The sequence below is a fragment of the Phocoena phocoena genome, chromosome 12 (assembly GCF_963924675.1).
Source record: "Phocoena phocoena chromosome 12, mPhoPho1.1, whole genome shotgun sequence".
Taxonomy (NCBI): Eukaryota; Metazoa; Chordata; class Mammalia; order Artiodactyla; family Phocoenidae; genus Phocoena; species Phocoena phocoena.
Genome location: NC_089230.1, coordinates 68,517,131 through 68,544,968, shown reverse-complemented (window position 1 = coordinate 68,544,968; position 27,838 = coordinate 68,517,131). Strand labels below are relative to the sequence as shown.

General features: G+C 39.7%; 1 protein-coding gene across 1 annotated transcript in view; it reads right to left on the bottom strand.

Moving 5' to 3' along the window:
* Window positions 1-27,838, bottom strand: part of RARS2 (arginyl-tRNA synthetase 2, mitochondrial) — an 81,216-nt gene that overhangs the window by 44,315 nt on the left and 9,063 nt on the right. Inside the window, exons 2-4 of the mRNA XM_065888808.1 lie at window positions 14,452-14,525; window positions 1,766-1,868; window positions 295-378 (exon numbers count right to left, since the gene is read on the bottom strand). Coding sequence (XP_065744880.1) covers window positions 295-378; window positions 1,766-1,868; window positions 14,452-14,525 — 261 coding nt within the window. The remainder of the gene's footprint in view (window positions 1-294; window positions 379-1,765; window positions 1,869-14,451; window positions 14,526-27,838) is intronic.

Genomic DNA, 27,838 nt, shown 5'->3' with positions numbered 1-27,838 from the left:
GTTATAGAAAAAAGAAGTAAGATAGCAACTACAGTAAGTTTTGCAAAGGAGACATATACAGTGTTGTGAGCGTATATGAATGAAGGGGTCAGAAAGGCACTGCTAGGGAACCTCAAGATCTGTAGGATAAGCAGATTTAACTTGGGGTGGCACTCCAGGCAGAGGGATCAGAATGTGCAAAGATTCTAAGGCAAGAGGAGGCACGGTAAGTTTTAAGAACTGGAGGGAAACCACTGTAGCTGAAGTAGAGGGAATGAGTGAAGGTGCAACAGCTGCAACATAACCCATTCTTACCTTTGTTAATAGTTCTCTGTTTATTTTGAAATTTACAGTCCCTGGACCAGTGCTGATTTCACTCACCACTGTGTCACATTTTAGCTGAAAAGATAACAAATCAAGTAAAACAGGCATGTTATGAAATAGGCTTAATGAGCTTTGTAGCTCTGATCCTATCAGATTGGCTCCCAAGGGCAGCAGGTGGGTCCTCTCTCACAGTCATTGTGTCTGGACCTCGGCTTTAGCCCATCTCCCCAGTTCTGTCATTCTACTTGCATTTACACGTTTTCTTCTTTTCCGGGCTAGAATGCTACTCTGTATTCGAAGTCTCTCTCTTCCACCTTCCCATTCTCTCACTTCAAATTCTCTTTCTAACGTGGAAAAAAGGGAGCATCACTTTACCCCCACCCTATGTACCTTGACATGCAATGAATTCTTTTTATTTCATCCGCCTTGCATGAGAGTGACAGAACATGACATTCTGTCAGGGCATCCGCTAGAACAACTCACACCCACACATAAAATGTAAATAATTTAAATGCTCGGTCTTCAATGGATACGCTTTACATTTTTAACCAACTAGATGTTCAAAGCACCCGAGACATCCATGAAGCATGAAGAAATTCCTGCTGTCACTGAGGAGCCACTAGCCTTTATTTTTGAGAACTCACAGGAGAAGGAGGAAATAAATCTTGTAATTAGGATAATTTTATTCCTGGTATACTTCCTGATAAAAATCTGGGGTAATTTTTGTGGTCAAATAAACATTTACTTAGCTACCAAAGCTCCTTTATCATATTCATTCTTTAAACATTTTTTTCTATGAAAGTGACTTTCATTGGACTCTTCAGTGTGCCCATGCCCTCTTCTGTGTCACATGTAATAACCTTATTTAAAAAAAAAAACTTCCCCCAAACCTGCTTTTCTGAAGGTATTACGCTAACAATTTAGATGTGGTCATTCACCACAATCCTTCCAATTCCTCTTTTAGATACGGAACCCATCAGAGAAATTAGAAATGGAAGAGGTTTGTTAAATCATCTAACCACTTCTTCTCTGCAATCATGATTCTATTTACATCTAATCATTTCTTCTCATATTTTAACGTTCATCTTCCCAGAAGCTTATTTTTAAAACTGCAACCCACTGCTCTAATTTATCAAGCTTGTTCTCCTAAATTCAGAAGTCCATCCAGCTTCAATCTGTAAATTTAATTAACACTTCAGTCTTCCTGTAAGTAGTTAATCAATAACTTGAATAATGTCAGCTCAAGAGGAATGTTTTATACCTGATTTCAAAAACCATCCTAACCTTATAGTATGCAGCTAAAATAAATTTAAATTATACTTTTCAAGGTGCCTTGGAAAAAAACGCTATTAAATTCATTATTATGGCTGAGATAGCCTGCAGAGATAGCTTGCAGAGTAGTTTTTTCTTTGAAATACTACATTTATTATAATGTCAAAAAGAGATAATAGTGCTAAAGTACCTTCTCTGCCAGTCTCACGGTTTGAAGTTGAATATCTGGTCTTGAATGGTCATTGTTGTTTTCCAATAGAGAATCCACAGAAAGCTGAAAGTCAGCTACCTCTCTAAAGACAGACATTGAAACAGGAAAAGGCTGTTACCTTAAAAACATTACTAGTGTAACAAACAAACAAATGAAAAAGACTAATTACTCTGTGTTCTCTACATTGACACAATTTTATCAGAAGGAATTACACTTTCAAAATATAAAGGAATCAGAAATATCATCACCTTGTATTGATTTAGAACTTTATCTTGCATCACCTTACAAAACTCTTCCGCTTCCCTTACCTAGTTGTAGCTTTATGATATCTCTGTGGGAGAGGCAGAGCAACCACCTTATTTGATAGATGTGAACAATTATGTCCGGCAAGTTCAACGTCTCCCCTAAAAAATCCTCCTGCAACTAATAAGCAGACTCAGTAAAAAGCTCAAGTCTCTTGACTGCTTCTATCAGTACAAATCTTCTTCCACTATTCCACAAGCTTCCTTCATTCAAGTCCCTTCACTGACCTTCAAATGACCAAAGCACAATTTTTTAAAAATGTTGTAATCTGAGTTTCAACATGAGAGGAAGAATATTCTTCTTAACACTGAGTAGTTCCTTAAGGAGGCAGACAGTGCTGTTCTTTTCATTGGGCTGGTGATGAAACAATGCAAAAACAAAGAAACCAAGAAAGAAACACAAAGCAACCAGTTAGTGAAAACAATCGTTTGCTTCAGAAGAGCAGTTATCCCTAGGAAAGGATGGTAGGGAGTGGAATCAAAGAAGTATATACAGGTGGCTTCAATGGTATCTATAATGTTTGATTTCTGAAAACAAAAATTTGGAAAAAAATTAAGACCTGACATATCCGAAAGTGAGCATGAGTGTTCATTACATTATTCGCTATAAATTTTCTGCAGTTTGAAATCTTCTAGGTGTAAAAATAATTTTAATTAATATACAAACATCCACATAATTACCAACACTGAACATCCTCTGATGTTTAATAATGAACTAGAGAATGAGACTTCATGGGCAGGATAAGTGGGTTGAACCATTATCTGTCTAGCCCATCTGTAATGCAAAATAGAGGAGCACAAATCACTTCCTTCTTACCACTCTTGAAATTCAGGCACATGTCTAAAAAATTCTGTGTGGCTTCTAATCACATTAAAGAATCTAGTCAATAATGACCATTAAGAATTTTCCTGAGCCTTGAGAAGTGACCAGGGTGGCAGAATCGAAGACCCTGAGCTTCCTTCCTTCCACATGCACACCAAAATTGCAGCGATTTACAGAGCAACTATCCATGAAATCCACCTGAAGACTAGGAGAAACTATCTCCTACCACTAAGGAAGGAACCACAATGAAACTAGTAAGGGGCAGAGATTGGGAGAGTCAAGACCCACAAATGGGAGGATAATTACAATTACAGAGGTTTTCTCCAAGGAGCAAAGCCCCACACTGGGCTCCCCAGCCTGGGGGTCTACACTGGGAAGATGAGCCTGCAGCATTTTGGTTTTGAAAGCCGGTGGGGCTTACTTTCAGGAGAGCCTGAGGACTGTGGGAAATATAAACTCCACTCTTAAAGGGTGCACACAAAATTTCACAAGCTCTAAGACCAGAGCAAAAGCATAACTCGAAAGGAGCATGGGTCAGACCCACCTGCAGATCTTGGAGAGCCTCCCAAAGAGCAGGAGGCAAATGGAGCTCACCCTGGGGACAGAGATGCTGACAGCAGCCAATTTAGGGAGCTCACCCTGTCAGGACACTGGTGCTGGTACGTGCCATTTTGAAACCCTCCCTCTAGCTTATTAGTGCTGGGACCCAGCTTCATGCACCAGCTAGTCCTCACCACCTCTGGGATACCCCAGGCCAGGGACCTGGCCCCACCTACCAGTGGGCTGACACTAGCCCAGGGACCCCCAAGCTGCCAGAGGTGGTCATAGGACCCTCTTTACCCAGTGGGGTGGACACCAGCCCTGCGACTCCCTAGGCCCTGCAGCAAGAGACACAGCTTTGCCCACTAGTGGGCCAGCATTAGACTCTGGACCCACTGGGACACATCCCCACCCAACAGAACGCTGACATCACCTCCAGGATAGCTTGGGCACCTCAGCCAGCCATGTCAGGATATGACCACACTCACCAGTGGGCCATCACCAGCCCTGTCAAGAATCGACCCTGCCCACCAGGAGGCCACCACCAGCCCCGGGACCACCCAACACCAATGGCCCTATCCGTCAGCAAGCTAACACTAGCTCTGGGACTCTGAGCCCTGCAGCCAGCCACCCCAGGACTTAGCTCCCCACCAGAGGGCCAGCATTAACCCCAGGACCCCCTGCAGCTCTGTAGCCAGTCGCCTTCTGACCCAGCCCTGCCCCACCTGCTGGCCTGCACCAGGCCCTGGACTCCCCTGGCAACACAGCCAGCCACACCAGGACCCAGCCCTCCTGACCAGCCTGTCAGCACCAATAATTGGACGCATCAGGCCAAGCAGCCAGCTGGGCAGGGACATAGCCCCACCAGCTGCCCTGGGACTTGGCCTTGCCTACCAGTGAGCAGGCACTAGCCCTGGAACCTACTGGGCCTTGGCCCAGCCCTAGTGGGCTGACACCGACACTGGGACCACTAGGGCCTTGCAGCTACAGATGCCAGGACCTGGCTCTGCCCACCAATGGGTCGGCACTAGCCCTAGGACCCACTGGGGCTCTATAGCCAGTTGCTTGGTGACCAGGCCCCAGCCATCTATTGGCTGGCACCAGGACCTGGACTCCCCTGGCCATGAGTTCCACTGCACCAGGGTCTGGCCCCACCTACCAGTGACTGGCAGCCTTCACACAAGGCAGGGCCTGGCAACCCACTGTCCTACCCACAAAAGAGCCAGGCCTACTTGCATGCCCACAGTAGTCAGCCTGCCACAATAGAGAGACCCAAAAAGCCCACATAGGGGACACCCCTAAAGCATATGACTCTGGTGACCAGAGGGGAGCGTGCTGCTAGGACCCATATGAAGTTTTCTACATAGGATCACTTATCTAGAATAGGAAATGTAACCAACCTACCAAATACATAGAAATAAAAACAGAATTAGACAAAATGAGGTCTCAGAGAAATACATTCCAAATGAAGGAACAAGATAAAACCCCAGAAGAAGAGCTGGGTGAAGTGGAGATAAGCAATCTACCCAATAAAGAGTTTAAGGTAATGATCACAAAGATGCTTGGGGAAATGGATGAACAGAGGGAGAAGTTTTAAACAAATAGAAGATATAAAGTAGAATCAAACAGAGCTAAAGCATACAACAACTGAAATAAAAATACACTACAAGAAATTAATAGTAGACTAGATGATACAGAGGATGGATCCGTGAATTGGAAGAGCAGTGGAAATTACTACTCTGTGGGCTGAAAAGAAGGGAGTGGATGATATATTTACAGCAACAAAAGGGAAAAAAAACCCCTACAACCAAGAATACTGTATCTAACAAGGCTTTCATTCAGATTTGAAGGAGAGATCAAAAGCTTTACAGACAAGCAAAAGCTAAGAGTTCAGCACCATGAAACCAGCTTTAAAAGAAATGTTAATGGGATGGAAGAATATTGTTAAAATGACCATACTACCCAAGGCAATCTACAGATTCAATGCAATCCTTATCAAAATATCAATGGCATTTTCCATAGAAAAAGAATAATTCCAAAACTTGTATGGAAACACAAAAGACCCAGAATAGCCAAAATAATCTTAAGAACAACAAGCTGAAGTATAACACTCCCTGATTTCAAACTATGCTACAAATCTACAGTAATCAACAGTATGGTACTGGCACAAAAACAGACATATAGGGACTCCCCTGGTGGCGCAGTGGTTAAGAATCCGCCTGCCAATGCAGGGGACACAGGTTCGAGCCCTGGTCCGGGAAGATCCACATGCTACAGAGCAAGTAAGCCCGTGCACCACAACTGCTGAGTCTGTACTCTAGAGCCCGCGAGCCACAACTACTGAAGCCCATGTGCCTAGAGCCCATGCTCCGCAACAAGAGAAGCCACCGCAATGAGAAGCCCTCGCACCGCAACGAAGAGTAGCCCCTGCTCACCGCAACCAGAGAAAGCCCGCGCGCAGCAACAAAGACCCAACACAGCCAAAAATAAATAAACGAAAAACAAACAAAAAAACAGACATATAGATCAATGGAACAGAATAGAGAGCCCAGAAATAAACCAACATTTATATGGGCAACTCATCTACAACAAAGGAGGAAGAATATACAATCGAGAAAAGACAGCCTCTTCAATAAATGGTGCTGGGAAACTGGACATTTACATGCAAAAGAATCAAAATGGACTACTCTCTCACACCATGCACAAAAAAGAAATTCAAAATGGATTAAAGACTTAAATGTAAGACCTGAAACAATAAAACTTGTAGAGGAAAACATAGGCAGTACATTTTTTTTTTTTTGCAGTACGCGGGCCTCTCACTGTTGGGGCCTCTCCCGCTGCGGAGCACAGCCTCCAGACGCACAGGCTCAGCGGCCATGGCTCACGGGCCCAGCCGCTCCGCGGCATGTGGGATCCTCCCGGACCGGGGCACAAACCTGTGTCCCCTGCATCGGCAGGCGGACTCTCAACCACTGCGCCACCAGGGAAGCCCAGGCAGTACATTCTTTGACACTGGTCTTAATAATATTTTTTTTTGCATATGTCTCCTCAGGCAAGGGAAGCAAAGCAAAAATAAACCAATGGGACCTAATCAATGTAAAAAGCTACTGCACAGCAAAGGAAACTATCACCAAAATGCAAATCACCTACTGAATGGGAGAAGATATTTGCAAACAATATATCCAACAAGGGGTCAATATCCAAAATATACAAAGAACTCATACAACTCAATATCAAATAAACAAAAAACCCAATTAAAAAACGGGCAGGGTTCCAGGATTGACATTTTTCCAAAGAAGACACACAGATGGCCAACAGGCACATGAAAAGTTGCTCAACATCACTAACCCTCAGGCAAATGCAGATCAAAATTACAATGAGGTATCATTCCTACCTGTCAGAATTGCTATTATCAAAAAGACGACAAATAATAAGTGTTGGGAAGGATGTGGAGAAAACGGAACCCTCATGCACTGCTGTTGGGAATGTAAATTGGTGCTGCTACTATGTAAAATAGTATGGAGATTCCTCAAAAAATTAAAACTAAGCTACCATACAGTCTATGAATTCCAAGTCTGGGTATTTATCCAAAGAAAATGAAAACACTAATTTGAAAAGATATGTATACCCCTATGTTCACTGCAGCATTATTTACTATAGCCAAGATATGGAAGGAACCTCAGTGCCCATCAATACATGAGCAAATAAAGAAGATGTGGTATGTGTGTGTGTGCGCGCGCACACACACACACACACACACACACACACACACCACACTGGAATATTATTCAGCCATAAAAAGAATGCAGTCTTGCCATTTGCAGCAACATGGATGGACCTAGATGGTATTCTACTAAGTGAAATAAGTCAGACAGAGAAAGACAAATACTGTATGATTTCACTTAATTGCAGACTCTAAAAAACAAAACAGATGAACAAACATAACCAAACAGAATCATAGATACAGAGAACAAACAGGTGGTTGCCAGAGGGGATGGGTGTAGGGGGAAGAGAGAATGAGGAAGATTAAAAGGTACAAACTTTCAGTTACAAAATAAATGAGTCACAGGTATGAAATGTACAGTGTGGGGAATACAGTCAATAATTATGCAATGCCCTTGCATGGTGACCAATGACAACTAGACTTAACATGATCATTTTGAAATGTACAGAAATCACTATGTTGTAGAAAATGAATAGTGTTGTAGGTCAATTATACTTCAGAAACAAACAAGCAAACAAACTAACAGACTCCTAGAAAAAGAGATCAGATTTGTGGCTACCACAGGTGGGGGTTAGGGGGAGGGGGAATTAGATGAAGGTAGTCAAAAGGTACAAACTTCCAGTTATAAGATAAATAAGTACTAGGGATATAATGTACAACATGACAAAGATAATTAACACTTGTATGTTAAGAGAGTAAATCCTGAGAGTTTTTATCACAAGGAAAAAATTTTTTTTCTCTATTTCTTTAATGTTGTCTATAGGAGATGATGGATGTTCACTAAACTTACTGTGGTCATCATTCCATGACAATATGTATGCCAAATCACGATGCTGCACACCTTAAACTCATACAGTGCTGTATGTCAATTATATCTCAATAAAACTGGGGGGGCGGGGGAAGGATTCTCCTGCGCCTTAATCCATTATCCAGCAGCCTAGTGTGGATTACACTTATCAACCCGAACTCATCTACCGACATTTGAGGTGTAACCGAAGACCCAAATTCAACTCTTAATCAGTGTCTGTGTGCTCTTCGGCTTGTTGCTTAATTTCTTTTGTAGCACAGTAAAATGGTGATGATAATGGAACCTACTTAAGTTCTGGTAAAATAATCCTAGTTCTGATGTTAAATAAAAATGTTAATACAGTACCAAGCCATGGGGAATTATTCTGTCTGTAGTTCTTCACTTACTGGATTGGTTGGCAAACCATTCTGTTTCTTTTCTAGGACTATTCTCTAATGATTACATAACAATTCAATTTTCTAAAGATTCAGTTTAATTGTGGAAACTCATATAAGGTTTGAATATATTTATTCTTACCAAAGAACTCTGATAATTTAGTCAAGTATTTGTGCCAATAATGTGGGAAACTGAAGACATTAGTCTAACAAAATGGGAATAACAGAAAGATTAAAAAAATAAAAACCATATAAAGTTAAAATAAGAGCTATAACAGCAATATTAATTGAAAATAAAGATTTGAATGTACCGAAGACTAAATAATGATTTGACATATAGCTAAGATGCTTTCTTTTTTTTAAATTGAAGTACAGTTGATTTACAATGTTGTGTTAATTTCTGCTGTACAGCAAAGTGATTTAGTTACACATACATACATATATACATACATTCTTTCTGATATTCTTTTCCACTATGGTTTATCTCAGGATATTGAATATACTTCCCTGGGTGGGATACTTTATAAAAGGTTTAATATGACCATAAACCTACAGAATGGCTCTCAAACATAAAGAAAAACCCAAACAGGTCACACGATTTTCTATAGATGGTTTAAAAAGTTAATAGTACAAAGTATCCAAAATTTTATTTGAGACATAAATAATAAACTAATTCAATTTAAAAATTCTGAATAAAATCAAATATTTTCAAGTAGTTCAGTGGTATAAGGACAAATTTAAAAAATCCTCCTTTTAGGCCAATAATAATGATTAACACCAATTTATTAAACTAAGAATATTTAAAAAACAAATTCTGTGCTGGGTTATTTGCTAGTATGAAAGGACCCATAGAGAAGTAAATGCTTCAGGGAGGTGAGGGTAATCAACCAGACTTGATCCCAGTTTTCCCTTTTGGGAGATTTTAACTATACACCCACAAAAAACTTCTGCTTTGTGTATTCAGTGAAGTAATTTTTTTAAATTGAAGTACTGTATAGTTGATTTACAATATTGTGTTAGTTGCAGGTGTGCAGCAAAGTGATTCAGTTACACACTCACACGTGTGTGTGTATATATATATATTCTTTTCCACTATAGGTTATTACAAGATATTGAATATAGTTCCCTGTGCTATACAGTAAGTCCTTGCTGTTATCTATTTTGTATATGGTAGCGTGTATCTGTTGATCCCAAACTCCTAATTTATCCCTCCCTCCCCTGCTTCCCCTTTGGTAGTCATAAGCTTGTTTTCTGTGTCTGTGAGTCTGTCTGTTTTGTAAATAAGTTCATTTGTATCATTTTTTTAGATTCCACATATAAATGATATCATTTGATATTTGCCTTTCTCTGACTTACTTCACTTACTATGGTAATCTCTAGGTCCATCCATGTTGCTGCAAATGGCAATATTTCATTCTTTTTTATGGCCGAGTAATATTCTATTATGCATGCATGTGCGTGCATGCACACGCACACGCACACACACACACACACACACACACACACACACCCCATCTTCTTTATCCATTCCTCTGCTGATGGACACTTAGGTTGCCTCCATGTCTTGGCTATTGCAAACAGTGCTGCTATGAACATTGGGGGGCATGTATCTTTTCAAATTAGAGTTTTTGTCTTTTCCGGATATATGCCCAGGAGTGGAATTGAGTTTTTGGTGTTTTTTTTTTAAAACAAATCTCCATACCGTTTTCCATAGTGGCTTTACCAATTTACATTCCTACCAACAGTGTAGGAGGGTTCCCTTTTCTCCACATCCTGGAGAGGCAATTCTTGAATTTGAGCTATGTAAAAAGTCAGAACTGAAACAATCTAAATGTCCATCAACAGGGCAGCGTTAAGAGTAAGCCATTGCTAAAAAGTGGTATTTTCAAAGAAATGATGCCAAGAGAAAGGGTTCAAAATCATACATACAGTTGTTTTATAGCTATGACTTTAAGGCTGAAAGACATATTCAAAGAGAAAAGAGAAAAGATATACCAAATTGCTAACATCAGTTGTCTTACTGTATGTAGTAAGAGTATTGGGGATTTTTTCTTCTTACTCTGTTTTTTCCTGAATTTCCTTAAAGTTATGTTTTGCTTTCATGACAGAAAAACTAATTTGAAAAAATCCCTTTAAAATGACATAATTTCTAGACTATGAAAAGCAGCTGTCAAAATAGTCCACTGTGAAGAAGGAGAGTGGGTAGGGGTGTAGACAACACAAAACTGGCCACGTGCTAATGATCGTGAGTGATGGGCACATAGGGGCTCACTAAACTATTCCCTCTACTTTCATATCGTTTATAATTAAAAAAATAAGTTTAAAAAGCAATAGCTACTGGGCTTCCCTGGTGGCACAGTGGTTGAGAGTCCGCCTGCCGATGCAGGGGACATGGGTTCGTGCCCCGGTCCGGGAAGATCCTACATGCCGCGGAGCGGCTAGGCCTGTGAGCCATGGCCGCTGAGCCTGTGCGTCTGGAGCCTGTGCGTCTGGAGCCTGTGCTCCACAACAGGAGAGGCCACAACAGTGAGAGGCTCGCGTACCGCAAAGAAAAAAGAAAAAAAAAAAAAAAAAAAAGCAATAGCTACTTCCCTATTGCTTCTGAGAAGCTGCTGTGGTTTCAGTCTGAAATCCATAGATCTGAGTAGTACTGGCTGGTAACAAAGTTACTAATTCTGTCTACTACAAGCAGTATTAAACAGGAATTTCACCACAGTTGAAAATACAGCTGGGACTTCCCTGGCAGTCCAGTGGCTAAGACTCTGCATGTCCATTGCAGGGGGTGTGGGTTCAATTCCTGGTCAGGGAACTAAGATTCTGCTGTCGTGGACAAAAAACAAACAAAAAATTTCAGCTGACCCTTAAACAACTGGGGAGAGTTAGGGGCACTGACCATCCGAGCAGTTGAAAATTCCAGTGTAAGTTTAGTCAGCCTTCCAAATCCACGGTTCTGTATCCACGGTTCAACCAACCATGGATCATGCAGTACCATAGTTCAGGCTAGGTGAAAAAATCCACGTATAACTGGACCCATGCAGTTTAAACCCATGTTGTTCAAGGGAAAACTGTATAACTGAATTAGGAGACATGAGCAAATGGATTCATATCACATTAAATAAACCAAATTAACAAAAATAAAATTTCTTAATTCTCCTGGCATGTTATAGCGTTTTAGAATCAAGTTAGAAATATAGAACAGTTAGCCTTTTGACTTCCCTGGTGGTGCAGTTGGTTAAGAATCCACCTGCCAATGCAGGGGACGATCCCTGGCCAGGGAAGATCCCACGTGCCGTGGAGCAACTAAGCCCTGGCACCACAACTACTGAGCCTGGGCTCTAGAGCCCGTGAGCCACAACTACTGAAGCTCACACGCCTAAAGCCCGTGCTCTGCAACAAGAGAAACCACTGCAATGAGAAGTCTGCACACAGCAACGAAGAGTAGCCCCCGCTCACCGCAAGTAAAGAAAGCCTGCATGCAGCAATGAAGACCCAACACAGCCAAAAAAAAACCCCAAAAAACAAGAACAGTTAGGCTTTGTTTTAGTACCCTAAAGAATAACTGGGTTTAGGAAGGCAAAGCTAGGGTTTTCCTTTGTTGTAAACAAATTTAATATGCAGAATTTTAGACTGGTAGCCTAGAAAAATTGAGGTCCTCTCCAATATTTATTTTCTATAAACCAAAGTCCTGGTATTTCAGATTGTTAAAGTAGAGCTACCCAAAGGAACTGCAAGCAGGTAAAGAAAATCTTATTCAAAAGAGGGGCCAAGACAGCAGGCGCATGGAAAGATGCTCAGCATCACTAATTATTAGGAAAACGAAAATCAAACCAATAATGAGATATCCCCTCACATCACAATAGGTACTGTCAAAAAGGTGAGAAATAAGCGTTGGCAAGGATGTGGAGAAAAGGGAACCCTCATACACTGTTGGTGCGAATGTAAATTGGTGCAGCCACTATGGAGGTTCCGCAAAAAGTTAATAGAACCACCATATGATAAAGCTATCCTACTTCTGGGTATTTATCAAAAGAATATGAAAGCACTAATTTGAAAAGATATAAGCACCCCTATGTTTACTGCAGCATTATTTACAATAGCCAACACATGGAAACAATCTAAGCGTCCATAAATGAATAAAGATGTGGTTACATATATACAATGGAATACTACTTAGCCATAAAAGAAATAGTCATTTGCAGCAACATGGACGGACCTAGAGATTATCATACTAAGTGAAAGTAAGTCAGACAGAGAAAGACAGCTATTGTATGATAGTGCTTATATGTGGAATCTAAAAAAAAGGGTACAAATGAACTTATCTACAAAACAGAAATGGAGTTACAGATGTAGAGAACAAACTTATGGTTACCAGGGGGTAAGGTGGGGGAGGGATAAGATTGGAATTGACATATACACACTACTATATATAAAATAGGTAACTAATAAGGACCTACTGTATAGCACAGGGAACTCTACTCAATACTCTGTAATGGCCTATATGGGAAAAGAATCTAAAAAAGAGGGGATATATGTTTATGTATAACAGATTTACTTTGCTGTACATCTGAAACTAACACAACACTGTAAATCAACTGTACTCCAATAAAAAATTTTTTAAATGGAGATGTGGTATATATATAAACAATGGAATACTACTCAGCCATAGAAAAAGATGAGATCTTGCCATCTGGGACAATGTGGATTGACCTCGAGGGTATTACACTAAATGAAATAAGTCAGACAAAGAAAGACAAATACCATATGATTTCACTCATATGTGGAGTATAAGAAATAAAAACAAAGTAAGTGAACAAACCAAACATGCAGCTACAGAGAGAGAGTGGTGGTTACCAGAGGGGAAGGGGTGGTGGGGCAGGGGGCAGGGTGAAATGGGTGAAGGGGATCAGCTGTATGATGACACACGGAAACTGAAGTTTTGGCGATGAGCACGCTATACTGTTTAGAGAATGCTGTGCACATGAAATTTATATAATGTTATAAGCCAATGTTACTTCAATTAAGAAAAAAGACAAAAAGATGGGCCAATACGGTTCAGCTTATTAAAGGTCTTTGAAACATAAAATAAAAACTGAGACATTCCCATTATTATGCAAAATGTCCTTTACAGATTTTATGAAATAGGTAACTGGTTTGCAACATTACATTAATTTACATATAATTATATGGCCCATCTTTTGGTCAGTGGTTGCCTCTGTTCTTGGAACTCAGTATAGATGAAGTTGTAGCAGGCCATTTTAAAGATGCTCTCTTTTACAAGGCCATAAGTAGCCTTTCTCTTCTCCACTCATCTCTTTGTCCTATTCTGGGAAAAAGAACATTCATTCTATTCAATCTTAAAATCCTGACAAAGTTAAGGGGACAAAATACAAGGACATAATGGTATCATTATATCATAATGGAACAATGATAATTTAAGCTTAGGGCTTAAATGCCTACTATGTAGCTAATTTCTTGTCATTATCAATTAACGGAGAGGGTATTTTATCCAAGTTTTGAAGTTTTCTAGCCAACTCGTAAACAGGTATCAATAAGAATGACCAAACAAAAGAGGTATCTCTCTGAATCCAAGAAGCAACTATAGGTTGTATGTAGTCCTAACCAGTAATTCTCTATCACTGGGGGGGCCTCGAATGGAAACAAGCAAAAAAACCAAAACCTGCAAAAAAATATCTAGCAGGTAAATATAGCACAATAGTATTCAAGTATTAGATAGGTGTAAAATCTCTAAGATCCCTTTAAAAACTGATTTTCTAACTACAATCTAACTACAACCTTAGTTCTTTTATTTGCTGTTACAGAATTAAATTCGAACCTCATTCCAAATTTTTCTTAAAGACTGCCATAATTATAGTTATTAGAATAAACATCAAAACATGAGAATACTAATATCATCTGCCATGTCAGTATGTAAAATACAGATTTTAATTTTACTATTTAAATCCATGGGAATAATAGGTTAAATCATATATTAAGGTTAATTTCAAGGACTATTTTGTAAATTGAAGAGTAACTTTTTTTGTATATTGACAAAGCCAGCAACATTCTAGATCATTACAAATATATTATACTTAACTCTTTTCTGGAAATTGGAACTGCAGATATTGACTTGATCAAGTATTCTGGAGGAAGATCCAACACTCTTGAAAGCTAAAAATCAAAAAGAACAAACAGCACAAGATTGTTAATATATTTGTTCCAGATTCAATAGAATGCTACTCAACAATTGAAAAAAAATATTGAGACACAACACAAATGAGCTACAAATGCACTATGCAATGTGATAAAAGCCAGACTCAAAAGGCTATATAATGTATGATTCAGTTTATTTGACATTCCGGAAAACCCAAAACTGTAAGGATAAAGATTAGATCAGTGGTTGCCAGGGGTTGAGAAAAGGGTTTGACCATAAACTGGCAAATAGAACTGTTTACCAAAAAGGATGAATTTTATATTTATAAATTTTAAAAACTTTTTATTTGTTTATTTTTTACAAAAAGAGAAGGGATGAACTGCTGGGACCAAAGATAATTTTCCTTTTAATTCATTCATAAAATCTTTTTGTGTTAGGCACTGTTTTAGGAGTTGGGGATACAGCAGTGAATAAAAGAAAAAAAATCTCATGCTATTTAAATAAACAAGCAAACAAATACATAATGGGGGGAAAATCTGACCCCCATCCTCTATCAAAAGTTTATTCACTTGTTTGTTTATTTACTTATTTATTTATGGCTGCGTTGGGTCTTCGTTGCTGTGCGCAGGCTTTCTCTAGTTGCAGTGACCAGGGGCTACTCCTTGGTGCGCGGGCTTCTTATTGCGGAGCATGGGTTCTAGGCATGCAGGCTTCAGCAGTTGTGGCATGTGGGCTCAGTAGTTGTGGCTCGCAGACTCTAGAGCCCAGGCTCAGTAGCTGTGACTCTCAGGCTTAGTTTCTCCGTGGCATGTGGGATCTTCCCGGACCAGGGCTTGAACCCGTGTCCCCTGCATTGGCAGGTGGATTCTTAACCACTGCACCACCAGGGAAGTCCCTACTCGTATTTTTGAAAAGCTCACTGAATGACTGTAATGCACAGTCATAGTTGTGAACTACTGCCTTCATCAGGAACTCAAATTATGCCTAATTTTTCTTTGAAACAATCCTATGACTTTCATACTATTATAGCCTTCATTTCATGAATGATGAAACTGAAGTACAGAGAATTTATGTAACTTGCTTAGGTGGAAAAGCTGGGATGTAAACACAAGCTATCTATAACCAGAACCTACCTTCAACCCCTATGTCATATCGATACCCTTTCAACAAAAAATGCATGAAAACGAAACAGTGAAAATAGCAGTACAGCCATAATGAATTTAAAACTGTCTTCATCTTTCTTGCCCACTTCCTCAATCCTTACGCAGCCTCTGCAATGGACAAGTCATGGCTGGTGAGAGAGAAGGGAAAGGGAGTAATGGGGTAAATAGGAAAAGTAAAGAATGTAAGAAGAAGCAATCTTAATCTTCCTCAGAGGGGTAAGTGTTCAGAAGGGATGGAATAAAACTAAAGTCACTATCTCCATTATTAGTAATAATATTTACCCTATTATCAAAAGAAATCATTTGCTGAATTTCATTAACGTAAAAAAAAGGTCAAAACTTGCAGACCAGGAGCTGTCATTTACCTTTAAGATACTCTGTATATTTCTGCTGATCAAGTATATGTTGATTTTTTAAATCTCAGAGTACAGTCTTTATTTTTAAATTCTAGCCTTTAGGAACTGAATTACTGTATCCTTTACAAAAAAAGGCTTTTTTTTCCTTAAGATACTTTCCCAGAAGTGGATAAATACTTCCAAAGCACTTACAGAATAAAGGCTGTAACTGTTCATGTTTATATTACAAAATGTTCCTGCCCAAAACAGATACATCAGTAATAAAGATTCTATTATAATTTCTCTTAAAAAAATTCAAATTCCAGTTCCACTTTTACTGTCTATGAGCCCTTGGGAAAGTCATTTTACATCAACAAGCTTAAGTTTTCACATTTGAAAAATGGGGATAATAAATCTATTAATAATAAACTAGGGCTCTTGTGAGGACTAACAAAATTGTGTCACATAATAAGCATGTAATAAATATTATTTCCTTCTTCCTTTAAAAGGTTTTATTTTGGGAGACTTCCCTGGCGGTCCAGTGGTTAAGACTCTGCATTTCCATTGCAGGGGGCACGGGTTCAATCCCTGGTCAGGGAAATAAGATCCCGCACTTTGGACATAATGTCTTTCAAACTTACCCATAACCTTCTCCTTATAAGACCTTCTGCCTATCTTAGATATAACTAAACTCTACTGGAAAAAAAAAAAAAAAGGAACGTTGTTCACCATCCAGTTATACATGGATTAAGTCATTAGCCACTGCAGTTTCTGACCGATAATGAACCCTGAGAGGAGTTCAGGGCAAAAAACAGGATGAGGCACACTGTACTGTGGAAAAACAGGCCCCTTAGATAGTTCTATGTATATCTCAGGAAGAATTTTAATAACCAGATTCTTGCATCTTCCCATATCTAGAAAAGCACCAAAATCATTAACAGAGATATCTGTTCCTTGTGACTAGCTGTCATCTTTTACTGAGATGTAAGCCTGACTGCACATATTCCCCACCCAACAATCATGATTAAACTGGCTTCTCCCCCTACCTCTTCGGAGCTTACTTAGAGCTACTGAGTGGCTGTCTCCCAGGATATAGTCATCAGTAAGGTCCCTGAATAAAGCTGAAACTGACAACTCACACCTCTTACATTGTGCATTTTTTCCAACAAAGGCCAATTTTTAAATCTTTATCTCACAAATAAGTTGTGAACTTTGGAATGTAAAAATATTACCTAGGACCAACACAAAAAATTCTCTGATACAAACTAAACACTACTTAAAGTTTATTTCTTCTACCATACCTCATTTGCTCCAAAAGAGCTCCGAGGGGGTTTAAACCATAAAAAATAAAATGGAGGTATGAAATTGTGCCAGCAAACTCAAGCGAAAGATAATCAGGTTTCTTGGCAACCAAGGTGCAAAGGGAATCTACACAGCACTTTTTACCTCGTAAGAGATAAAGCAAGTCAGTAGGAACAAAGTTTTCCTAAAAGTAAATTCTAAGACCAAGTTATATACACATGAAGATGTGAAGACCAAAATAGAAAATACCTTCAATAGTAATTTTACAAAGGCACAGAAACATTCTTATATGATGTAAATTAAAAAAACCAAGAAGAAAGGGACTGGGGAGAAAGGAGGAATGGGGAGTAACTGTTTAATAAGGACAGTTTCAGTTTGGCAAGATGAAAATATTCTGGAGATGGTTGGTGGTGATGGTTGCATAACAATGTGAATGTACTTAATGCCACTGAACTGTACATTTTAAAATGGTTAAGATGGTAAACTTTATATTAGAGAAACGCAAATCAAAAATAAAATGAGGTATCATCTCACACTGGTCAGAATGGCTATCATTAAAAACTCTACAAATAAATCCTGGAGAGGATGTGAAGAAAAGGGAAGCTTCCTACACTGTTGGTGGGAATGTAAGTTGGTACAGCCACTATGAAGAACAGTGTGGGGCTTCCCTGGTGGTGCAGTGGTTGGGAGTCCGCCTGCCGATGCAGGGGACACGGGTTCGTGCCCCGGTCCGGGAAGATCCCACATGACGCAGAGCGGCTGGGCCCGTGAGCCATGGCCGCTGAGCCTGTGCGTCCAGAGCCTGTGCTCCGCGATGGGAGAGGCCACAACAGTGAGAGGCCCGCGTACCGCAAAAACAAACAAACAAACAAAAAAAACAGTGTGGAGGTTCCTCAGAAAACTAAAAATAGAACTACCATATGATCCAGCAATCCCCCTCCTGGGCATAGATCCGGAAAAGATGAAAACCCTAATTTGAAAAGATACACGCATCCCAATGTTCACTGCAGCACTAATCACAGTAGCCAAGACATGGAAGCAACCTAAATGTCCATCGACAGATCAACAAAGAAGATGTTACATATATTCAAGGGGATACCATTCAGGCATTAAAAAGAACAAAATAATGCCATTTGCAGCAACGTGGATGCAACTAGAGATTATCATACTAAGTGAGTAAGTCAGAAAGAGAAAGACAAATACCATATGATATCACTTATATGTGGAATCTAAAAACATGACAAAAACGAACCTATCTACAAAACAGAAACAGACTCACACACATAGAGGACAGAGTTGTGGTTGCCAAGGGGGAGAGGTTTGGGGAGGGATGGAGTGGGAGGCTGGGGTTAGCAGATGTAAGCTATTATATATGGAATGGATAAACAAGGTCCTACTGTACAGCACAGGGAACTATATTCAGTATCCTGTGACAAACCATAATGGAAAATATAGAAAAAGTATATATGTATAAATGAATCACTTTGCTGTATAGCAGAAATTAACAGATCATAAATCAACTATACTTCAATAAGACAACAAACCATAAAAAAAGATGTTAAGTTTTATGTTATGTGTATTTTCCCACAATTAAAAACAAAACCCGAAAAGACTTTGGGATTAAGTAGTAGAAAGAAGTCTTCTTTACATAATCTCTCATTTCCTACCCATTATCAAATTAAAATGAAAAGGAAGGAAGAACGGAGAGGAGAAAGAAAGGAAGGTAGGTCACAGGCTGGTTGGTTCTCCAGCAAAAAATACACATGATAGGCATAGCCCAAAGTTATAAACTTCAAAAGTGGTAACCAAGCAAAGATACACCAGACTCTGAGAAGAAATGGGGCAGCCCTGTTTGGCAAGGCTCCTAAGCTGAATTAACTATTCTCATTAATACCCAAATCTGGAGAGAAAACACTGAATGAATTCCATTATTTTTTTCATCTATGACTGAGAGATGCTACAGAACTGCGGGAAAGAATGAGGAAAAGAGAAGTGATTTCCAGCACAAGTGAAGCTTCTAGGGCAGAATCTGAGGGCCTCCCCAGTGGAAACACAACACATTCCCCAATTACAGGGAGTAAATCCTGACATTGTGCTGCATGGGCAGGAAGAATCAGAGGAGGAACTTTTATAGGAAGATGGGAAAATATCAGAACTAGCCAGCAAAAATATGCCAAGTCAGAACTCAGGAATAACGTGTACAGGTCACCACGACCTCCTGGAGAGACAAAAGAGGAGTGGAAAGCTGCAGAGTTTATATTTTTGTAATCACAAAAGTGAGGTGAGCCAAGAACAATTCTGAAATGGAGAGTGAAGAAGTCCCCCACACAATGCGGAAGCAAATATAAAGTCTGGGCAGAGCTGTCAAGCACTGGTAAGTGAAAAAGAACAGGCATCAAAAACAGACAAAACAAACTGAAAGAGAGATACGGAGAGGGAGGGGCAGGGACTGAAAGAAAAAGAATGAAAGGAATGTGGCATACAGGACATCAAAGAACTCTAGAAGAAAAATATAACGATACATTCTTCATAAGGGCTTCCAGATTTGTGAATAAGCAAGAACTGAAAGATGGAAAAACAACAGTGAGATAAAAAAGGAGTCTAAAGATTAAATAAATTGATGATCAAACATTTATTATAGAACTATTAATTAGGAAACACAAAGGAAGAGTGTACTCAGAATTGAAAATAAAAGTATAACACATAAGGGCTAAGATAATCAGATAATACAGATTTTGAAAAACATAGGGGCTTCCCTGGTGTCACAGTGGTTGAGAGTCCACCTGCTGATGCAGGGGACACGGGTTTGTGCCCGGGTCTGGGAAGATCTCACATGCCGCGAAGCGGCTGGGCTGGTGAGCCATGGCCGCTGAGCCTGCGCGTCCGGAGCCTGTGCTCCGCAATGGGAGAGGCCACAACAGTGAGAGGCCCGTGTACCGCAAAAAAAACAGCAACAAAAAAAACACACACACAAAAAAAACCCCATAAAGAGATCAAATAAAATTGGGTACAAGATAATCCAACTTTAGGATAACTGGTGCCCCTAAAATACAAAAAGAGCAGCAGCAAAGAAGCAAGCAGACAGGAAGACAGGTACATTGGTTCTCCAGCAGCATTAAGGACAGAGAGACAGCACAAAGCCACACTCTTCACAAAGTGATAGTCAAGAAAAGATACAAAAGATTCTCAAGCAGAATGGAGCACCCTTATTTTAGCAAGGCTCCTACCTTAGTCTTATTTCCCAGAAGCCATCAAGATGAATGAATAAAACTCAAGAAAAATAAAAGTATTCATAGATATATATCTTGGATCCCCCAAAAGCAGGGCCTGGGAAAAGGACTGTGTGCAGGTAGTTTATCTGGGAAGTGACTGCTGAGGGCAGAAGTGATATACTGGGGAGAGTGAGAGAGGAGAAAAAGTAAATACAAGATTGTGCTATCAAGTTCACTGCTATAGGCAATAGGGCCTTAATTTCTATCATACTTTTCAAGAGGGATACACAATGTATATCAAAGTGTCTATCCAAAAATAGGGAACAGGCGCTTCTATCCCCCAGTGACTGAGGGGTGTCCTTGAGGGTGTTCACTCCACCACTATTGAGCCAAGTATGGGTTGGAAGCAGGCTTTTTGACAGCGTGAAGTGCTGTTAACAGTAAGTGAATGGAAGCACATGTGAAACTGTTCACTTAAGTGGCAGCTAGAACCAGGTGTGACCAAGGTGATAGGAGATTGGGCATAATAGCCAATAAAAGGGAAATCGTCCCTGAAATTAAGAACGAAGTCTGAATTGTTGTATATGACTGCAATGGCACACCACTCAGCAGTAAAATGAAAGAACTGGACCTCTGTGCACCATTATGGATAAACCTTTTTTAAAATTTGAAGGAAACAAACAAAAAAAACCCCAAGTTGCAGAAGGATAATTACAGTTTGATTCCCACTTATATAAAATTTAGTAACTTGAAAAAGAATACTATTTAGGGATACATTCCTAGGTAGTAAGTCACATGCACAGGCATGATAAACAAAACCTCATATGTGAGGAAAGAGTTTGCATCCAGGGATGGGTACCCAGGATATTTTAATAGTGTTTGTAATAGTTTATTGCTCAAGCAGGGTGAAGGGTACATGGATACTAACAGTATTCTTCTCCATGATTAAATATCCCCCCCACAAAAAAAAGGGAAACAAATGGAATCTATAGATCAAAATAAATGACTATGTCAGGAAAACATAATACAGAAAATTCAACACTGAGACACATCCTGGTCAAGTCGCTAAATTTCAAAAATAAAGCACCCAATCAAGAAAACTCCAGAGATGAAATAAATGTACTTTACTTTGTAGCCATGTTACCTAATCACAAAGATCATGATCTGGTTAAAGTAAATAATTTAGCAATGATATTGTATAGGGTAAAATTCATCTAGTAGAGAAGCTGCAAACTGATCTGCTTATTTCACTTGCTCTGTTCTTTCCTTAATTTGAATTAGTTGCCAACATATGAAAATTGGAAAAAAATTAAAATAACATTAGATTGTTATATGACATTTGCATCTGTAGTATTAGACTTTGGAAAATCAAAAATCAGAAGTAAACAATCTGGTGTTATTGCTTTATTTCTAAAAGGAAGATTTTTAATATTATTTCTAAATTTATTATTTTCATATTATTTCTAAACATGCTAATATTCTAGTTATTAACCCTCCTTTTGATATGTCTAGGATTATTTTATCCGAGAAATCATAATTTCTTAAAAAAACAAAAGTTAAAAAAAAACCCCTTCTTGAAAAATCTACTCATAAAGAAATCCAGACAATTAAGCCATGTATCAGGAAAAGGATTGGTGGTAAGCAATGTATCCAATTCAAAATAAAGTGAATAAGAGACAAGTCATGCAAATACCATTAATAAACAGACTAAGTATTACAAACTTTGAGAAAGTTACTGAAACAAATTAGGAAAGGTAGAGGAAAGTTATACCAACTATAAGAGTGCTAATGTTCTCTTCTTTCATGGCAAGGGTTGATACTGCCTAAATCTGAAACATCAAGATTTTTAAAAATTTATAATTAACATACAATATTATATTAGTTTCAGGTGTACAACACAGTGATGCATGAAATGATCACCAAAATAAGTGCAGTTACCATCTGTCACCATACAAAGTTACAGTGTTATTGACTATATTCCTTATGTGTATGTTAACATCCCATAACAACGTATTTTACAGCTGTAAGTTTGTACCTCTTAATTCCCTTTACCTATTTTGTCCAACCCCCCACCCACTCCCCTCTGGTAAAAACCAGTCTGTTCTCTGTATCTAGGAGTCTCTGAAACATCAAGATTTTAAAAAATAAGCTCCAAATTGTGATGTTCTTCATAATCTCTTAACTGTAGAGGACTCGTTTAGGAAATTGATCAATAATTCTTTGAATTGCACTTTGGATTCTTTTTCTTTCGTTATATTCAAGCTAAACTGTGTTTAATACCTTTTACTTAAAACTGCATTTAGGTTATGAGTACATGGGGAATCATAATAGTATTATACTTTTAGCAGTTGGACATTTTCCATTATAAAACCTAAAAAAATAAAAGCTTGTTACAATACAGTCCAATTTTTATAAAAAGCATATCTATTCTGTCTTTCCATCTTCCTTCTTTTTTCTGCCTGTATATCTGCAAAGAAATGTATCTAAAATAGAGGTCAATGTTAGGGATAACTTTATTTTTTAAATTCTATGTACTGTAATTCTTTACAATAAGCAAGTATTATTTTTGCAAAAATGAGAAAGATTTTTTTCTTTACCAAAGCACAACTTTATAAAAGTATCTACTGTTAAGGAATTCCTACTGAAAATTAAGCAGTATGGTTCAGATATATAGCTTTCTGTTTATTTTACTTCATGTGGGGCTATTGGGCCGCACCCTGCAGGCCTGCAAGCCTTGTTGGATGCCCAGCCTGGCGACTGAAGAGCCCAGAGACAGCTACAGAGACACTACTGATTTATCGGATAGAGGATCTTACACGTCTGAAGCAAAAGGTCCTGTAGCAACACCCCGCTGTGTATGGCTGACGGCAGACAGGACATGGCAGCCATCTTGGCTACTTGGGAGAGAACGAGGCTACCATTTATAGGGGGAATTGACGTCAGGTTGGCTCAACAGTTACCAGAAAAACTAGCAGCTGAGGCAGGGGGCAAGCAAGTAGGCGGTTACTGATTAAGCCCCAAGTAGGCGGTTCCTGATTAAGCCCTATCATTAAGAGGATTGGGTAGTTATGTGAGTGAAGCAGGGACTGGTCAGCAGGGAATATACAGACAGCAAGGGAACAGCCATTTTGAATGGCCTGATCATACAGGTGCTAAAGCTTTCACCTAGGGTAATGGATAATAATTAGGTCCCCAACACAAGAAAGCCGCTGGGGTGGTGGTGGTGTGGAGAGGGGCTTCAAAATACCCCATCCTCAGAACTCTAACAGATAATATAATGACTAATGAATACTGCATGCATACAATACAAACACAATTCTAAGTACCCTATTTATATTAATTCATTGAACCTTAATGACAAGCCTATAAGGTAGCTAAATAATTTTCCACACTTTACAGATGAAGTACAGTGAACTTACACACCTATCAGAGAAGCTGGATTTAAACCCACGTGTCTTTTGTTCTTAGTCACTATACCAGTGGTTCTCACATTTTGCACATGGGAATGACCCAGGGATCTTTAGAAAACACCGAGGTCTGGCTTCCACATGTAAGTATTCTGTCTAATTAATACAGGGTATGACCTGGGCAACACATCTTAAAAAGTTCTGGGGGTTGATTCTAATGTGAGGTAGAGCATGGGGACCACTGAACTACACCTTTCTGCTTCCTGGTCATCCCTGGCTAGTGGTTATCAAGCCCGGATGAACACCAAAATCCCCTGATAAGGTTGAGAACTTCAAGGCTCCCACCCCACCCCAGCTCAAGGGGCCTGGGCTTAGCTATTTTTTTCAATGCTTCTCAGGTGATTCCAGTCTCAAGTAGACAAAGCTTGAGAAGCACTGCAGAGGGAGACACTAGCTGCCTTCCACTTTAACGATCAGTGCCCAAACTAGTGAGGGATCTTAATTAATTTGAGGAGTATCTTTTAAATGGGGTGGGTGCACACACACACACAAAGAAACAAAGAAAAGGGAACCACTGTCAAATGTCAGAGAGCGTGGTTTTTAATTCACCTACAGTCTCACAGGATCAGAACTATTCTGGAAATAAAAGGACTTGTCTCTGAGACTGAACTTAGTGTTTTCTCTGATGAAAATGTGACCTATGAGTTTCCTTAGCTACAGATTTCTTTTTTTCCCCCTTTAGCTAAAGGTGTTTCTCCTGGCGTTGGGCTTCATCTAGGGCTACCACAGGTGAAACAAGAGCCTATTGATAACTATCTACTTGAGGCCTCAGATTAGTGAAAGAAAAAATTTTTACAGAATATGCTAAAAGTTTACTCAGTTGAAAATAAAATAAGAAAAGGAGACTAAGGTTCAAAACTTTAGAGCTAAAAACAGAGGAATAAAATCCACAAAACAGGGGACTTCCCTGGTGGTACAGTGGTTAAGAATCTGCCTGCCAATGCAGGGGACACAGTTCAATCCCTGGTCCAGGGCGATCCCACATGCCGCGGAGCAACTAAGCCCATGCACCACAACTACTGAGCCTGCACTCTAGAGCCCACAAGCCACAACTACCGAACCTGCATGCTACAACTAACGAAGCCCACGTGCCTAGAGCCCGTGGCTCCACAACAAGAGAAGCCACCGCAATGAGAAGCCCACGCACCGCAAGGAAGAGTAGCCCCCGCTCGCTGCAACTAGAGAAAGCCCGCATGCAGCAACGCACTCAAAAATAAATAAATAAAACTTATATTTAAAAAAAAACCCCGGGCTTCCCTGGTGGCGCAGCGGTTGAGAATCTGCCTGCCGATGCAGGGGACACGGGTTAGAGCCCTGGTCTGGGAAGTTCCCACATGCCGCGGAGCAACTAGCTCCGTGGGCCACAATTACTGAGCCTGCGCGTCTGGAGCGTGCGCTCCACAACAAGAGAGGCCGCGATAGTGAGAGGCCCGCGCACCGCGATGAAGAGTGGCCCCCGCTTGCCACAACTAGAGAAAGCCCTCGCACAGAAACGAGGAGCCAACACAGCCATAAATAAATAAATAAAATTTGAAAAAAAAAAAAAAAAAAAGGCAAAATCCCTTAAAAAAAAAAAACTCATTAAAAAAAAAAAAAAACCAAAAAAAAACCCCAAAAACATTAATCACAGTCCTTGAGAAATAAACTAAATAACTTCCAACTGAAGAGGAAATCTGAGGTTGAAAGCAGAAGCACTTCTTTTTTATTTATTTATTTATTTTTTGCGGTACGCGGACCTCTCACTGTTGTGGCCTCTCCCGTTGCGGAGCACAGGCTCCGGACGCGCAGGCTCAGTGGCCATGGCTCACGGGCCCAGCCGCTCTGCGGCATGTGGGATCTTCCCGGACCGGGGCACGAACCCGTGTCCCCTGCATCGGCAAGTGGACTCTCAACCACTGCGCCACCAGGGAAGCCCCAGAAGCACTTCTTAAAGGGAGTATCAAAAGTGAAAATATACATATGCCAGATGTGGTTTGGGAACCTAAGACCAGAAATTCTCATGTATAATAATGACTAATATGTATTGAGTGCTCACAATGTACCAGGTACAATTCTGCCTTGGATTTGGCAATCTGAAGTCAAAGATTCTAATGTAATAGAATCTTTGGCTTCTAGGGTACCCAGCATGAGCGAGCCACTAATTAATCAGCTTGTGGGCAGTTCTCAACCATTTCTTCCCCTGGCACACAGGCACACATAAGTCTTACGCTTAGTACTAAGGTACTGAACACAAAGCCAAAAAATATCCTATCAGTCTGGCTCTAGATAGGCTCTAAATTCATTTAGGAGCTAAGCTTGCCAGGTTCAAGATCAAAATCTCCAATAACCACATAAAAACCCTAATTTTGCAGATGAAAAAGAGATCCTTATGCTTTAGTAACCAAACATGTAGGTGGCAGAACTGATATCTTATGAAAATTAATTCTGTATTTTATAACAGTCTACAAGGCAATGAGTTTTAAAATTCTTGAAAGATTATCAATCACTCTTCCAGATCTTAAATTACTTAAACTGTCAATTACCACTGGTTATTCCTCAGTTCTGACTCTCTAATATAACCAGGTCAGCTGTGGATGTTTGCCACCAAGAGCCAATGCACGAGTACTCCCACATCTGAAGACATAGTCTTCAGGTCTGAATTAGCTCAAAGACTCAAGGAGTCAGCAAACGAGGTATCAACGGAAACTTCGGGGTTCAGAAAAGAACTTCCCAAATGATTTGATGGGCAAGTCATTCGCAATTATTTATAATGAAAGAAATTTAGCATGGCTCTTACAGAACTTGTGGTCTGAAGCAGAACTGAATGCTAGTGGGCCTGTGAGAATAGGTTAGAAGCAAAGCACACACCTAGATAATTCAGTCAGTTACTGTAGCTCATCTGAATGTGGATGAGTAATCTGCCCAATGTAACCAGTTCTAAACTGAAATACTTATGTTGGGAAGATATTTCAGCTTAGGACTGGATGACAACAACTGGACAAGTTTAACTGCTCCTTGAGGTTACACCTGAGATCTGACAACAAAACACCTCAGCAGTCAAGGAGGCCTCTCCTCTATTCACAGTTAGCAGTGTATCTCCTCTATCAAGTTACGTAGATATAAATTAATAAGGAGGGGAGCTTAAGGCCCTTAAAAATCTAACAATTACATAACAACGAAATGCAGTTTGTGAGCTTATACTGGAAAAAAAGGCTGTTGAAAAACATCAACAAAACTAGAATGGATTGTAAATTAGATAAAAGTGAATCAGTGTGACTACCCAAAGCAATCTACAGTTTCAGGGCAATCCCTATCAAACCACCAATGGCATTTTTCACAGAACTAGAACAAAAAATTGCACAGTTTGTATGGAAACACAAAAGACCCCGAATGGCCAAAACAATCTTGAGAAAGAAAAACAGAGCTGGAGGAATCAGACTCCTGGACTTCAGACTATACTACAAAGCTACAGTAATCAAGACAGTATGGTACTGGCACAAAAACAGAAATAGAGATCAATGGAACAGGACAGAAAGCCCAGAGATAAACCCACGCACATATGGTCACCTTATCTTTGATAAAGGAGGCAAGAGTATACAATGGAGAAAAGACAGTGTCTTCAATAAGTGGTGCTGGGAAAACTGGACAGGTACATGTAAAAGAATGAAATTAGAACATTCCCTAACGCCATACACAAAAATAAACTCCAAATGGATTAAAGACCTAAATGTAAGGCCAGACACTATAAAATTCTTAGAGGAAAACATAGGAAGAACACTCTATGACATAAACCACAGCAAGATCCTTTTTGACCCACCTCCTAGAGAAATGGAAATAAAAACAAAAATAAACAAATGGGACCTAATGAAACT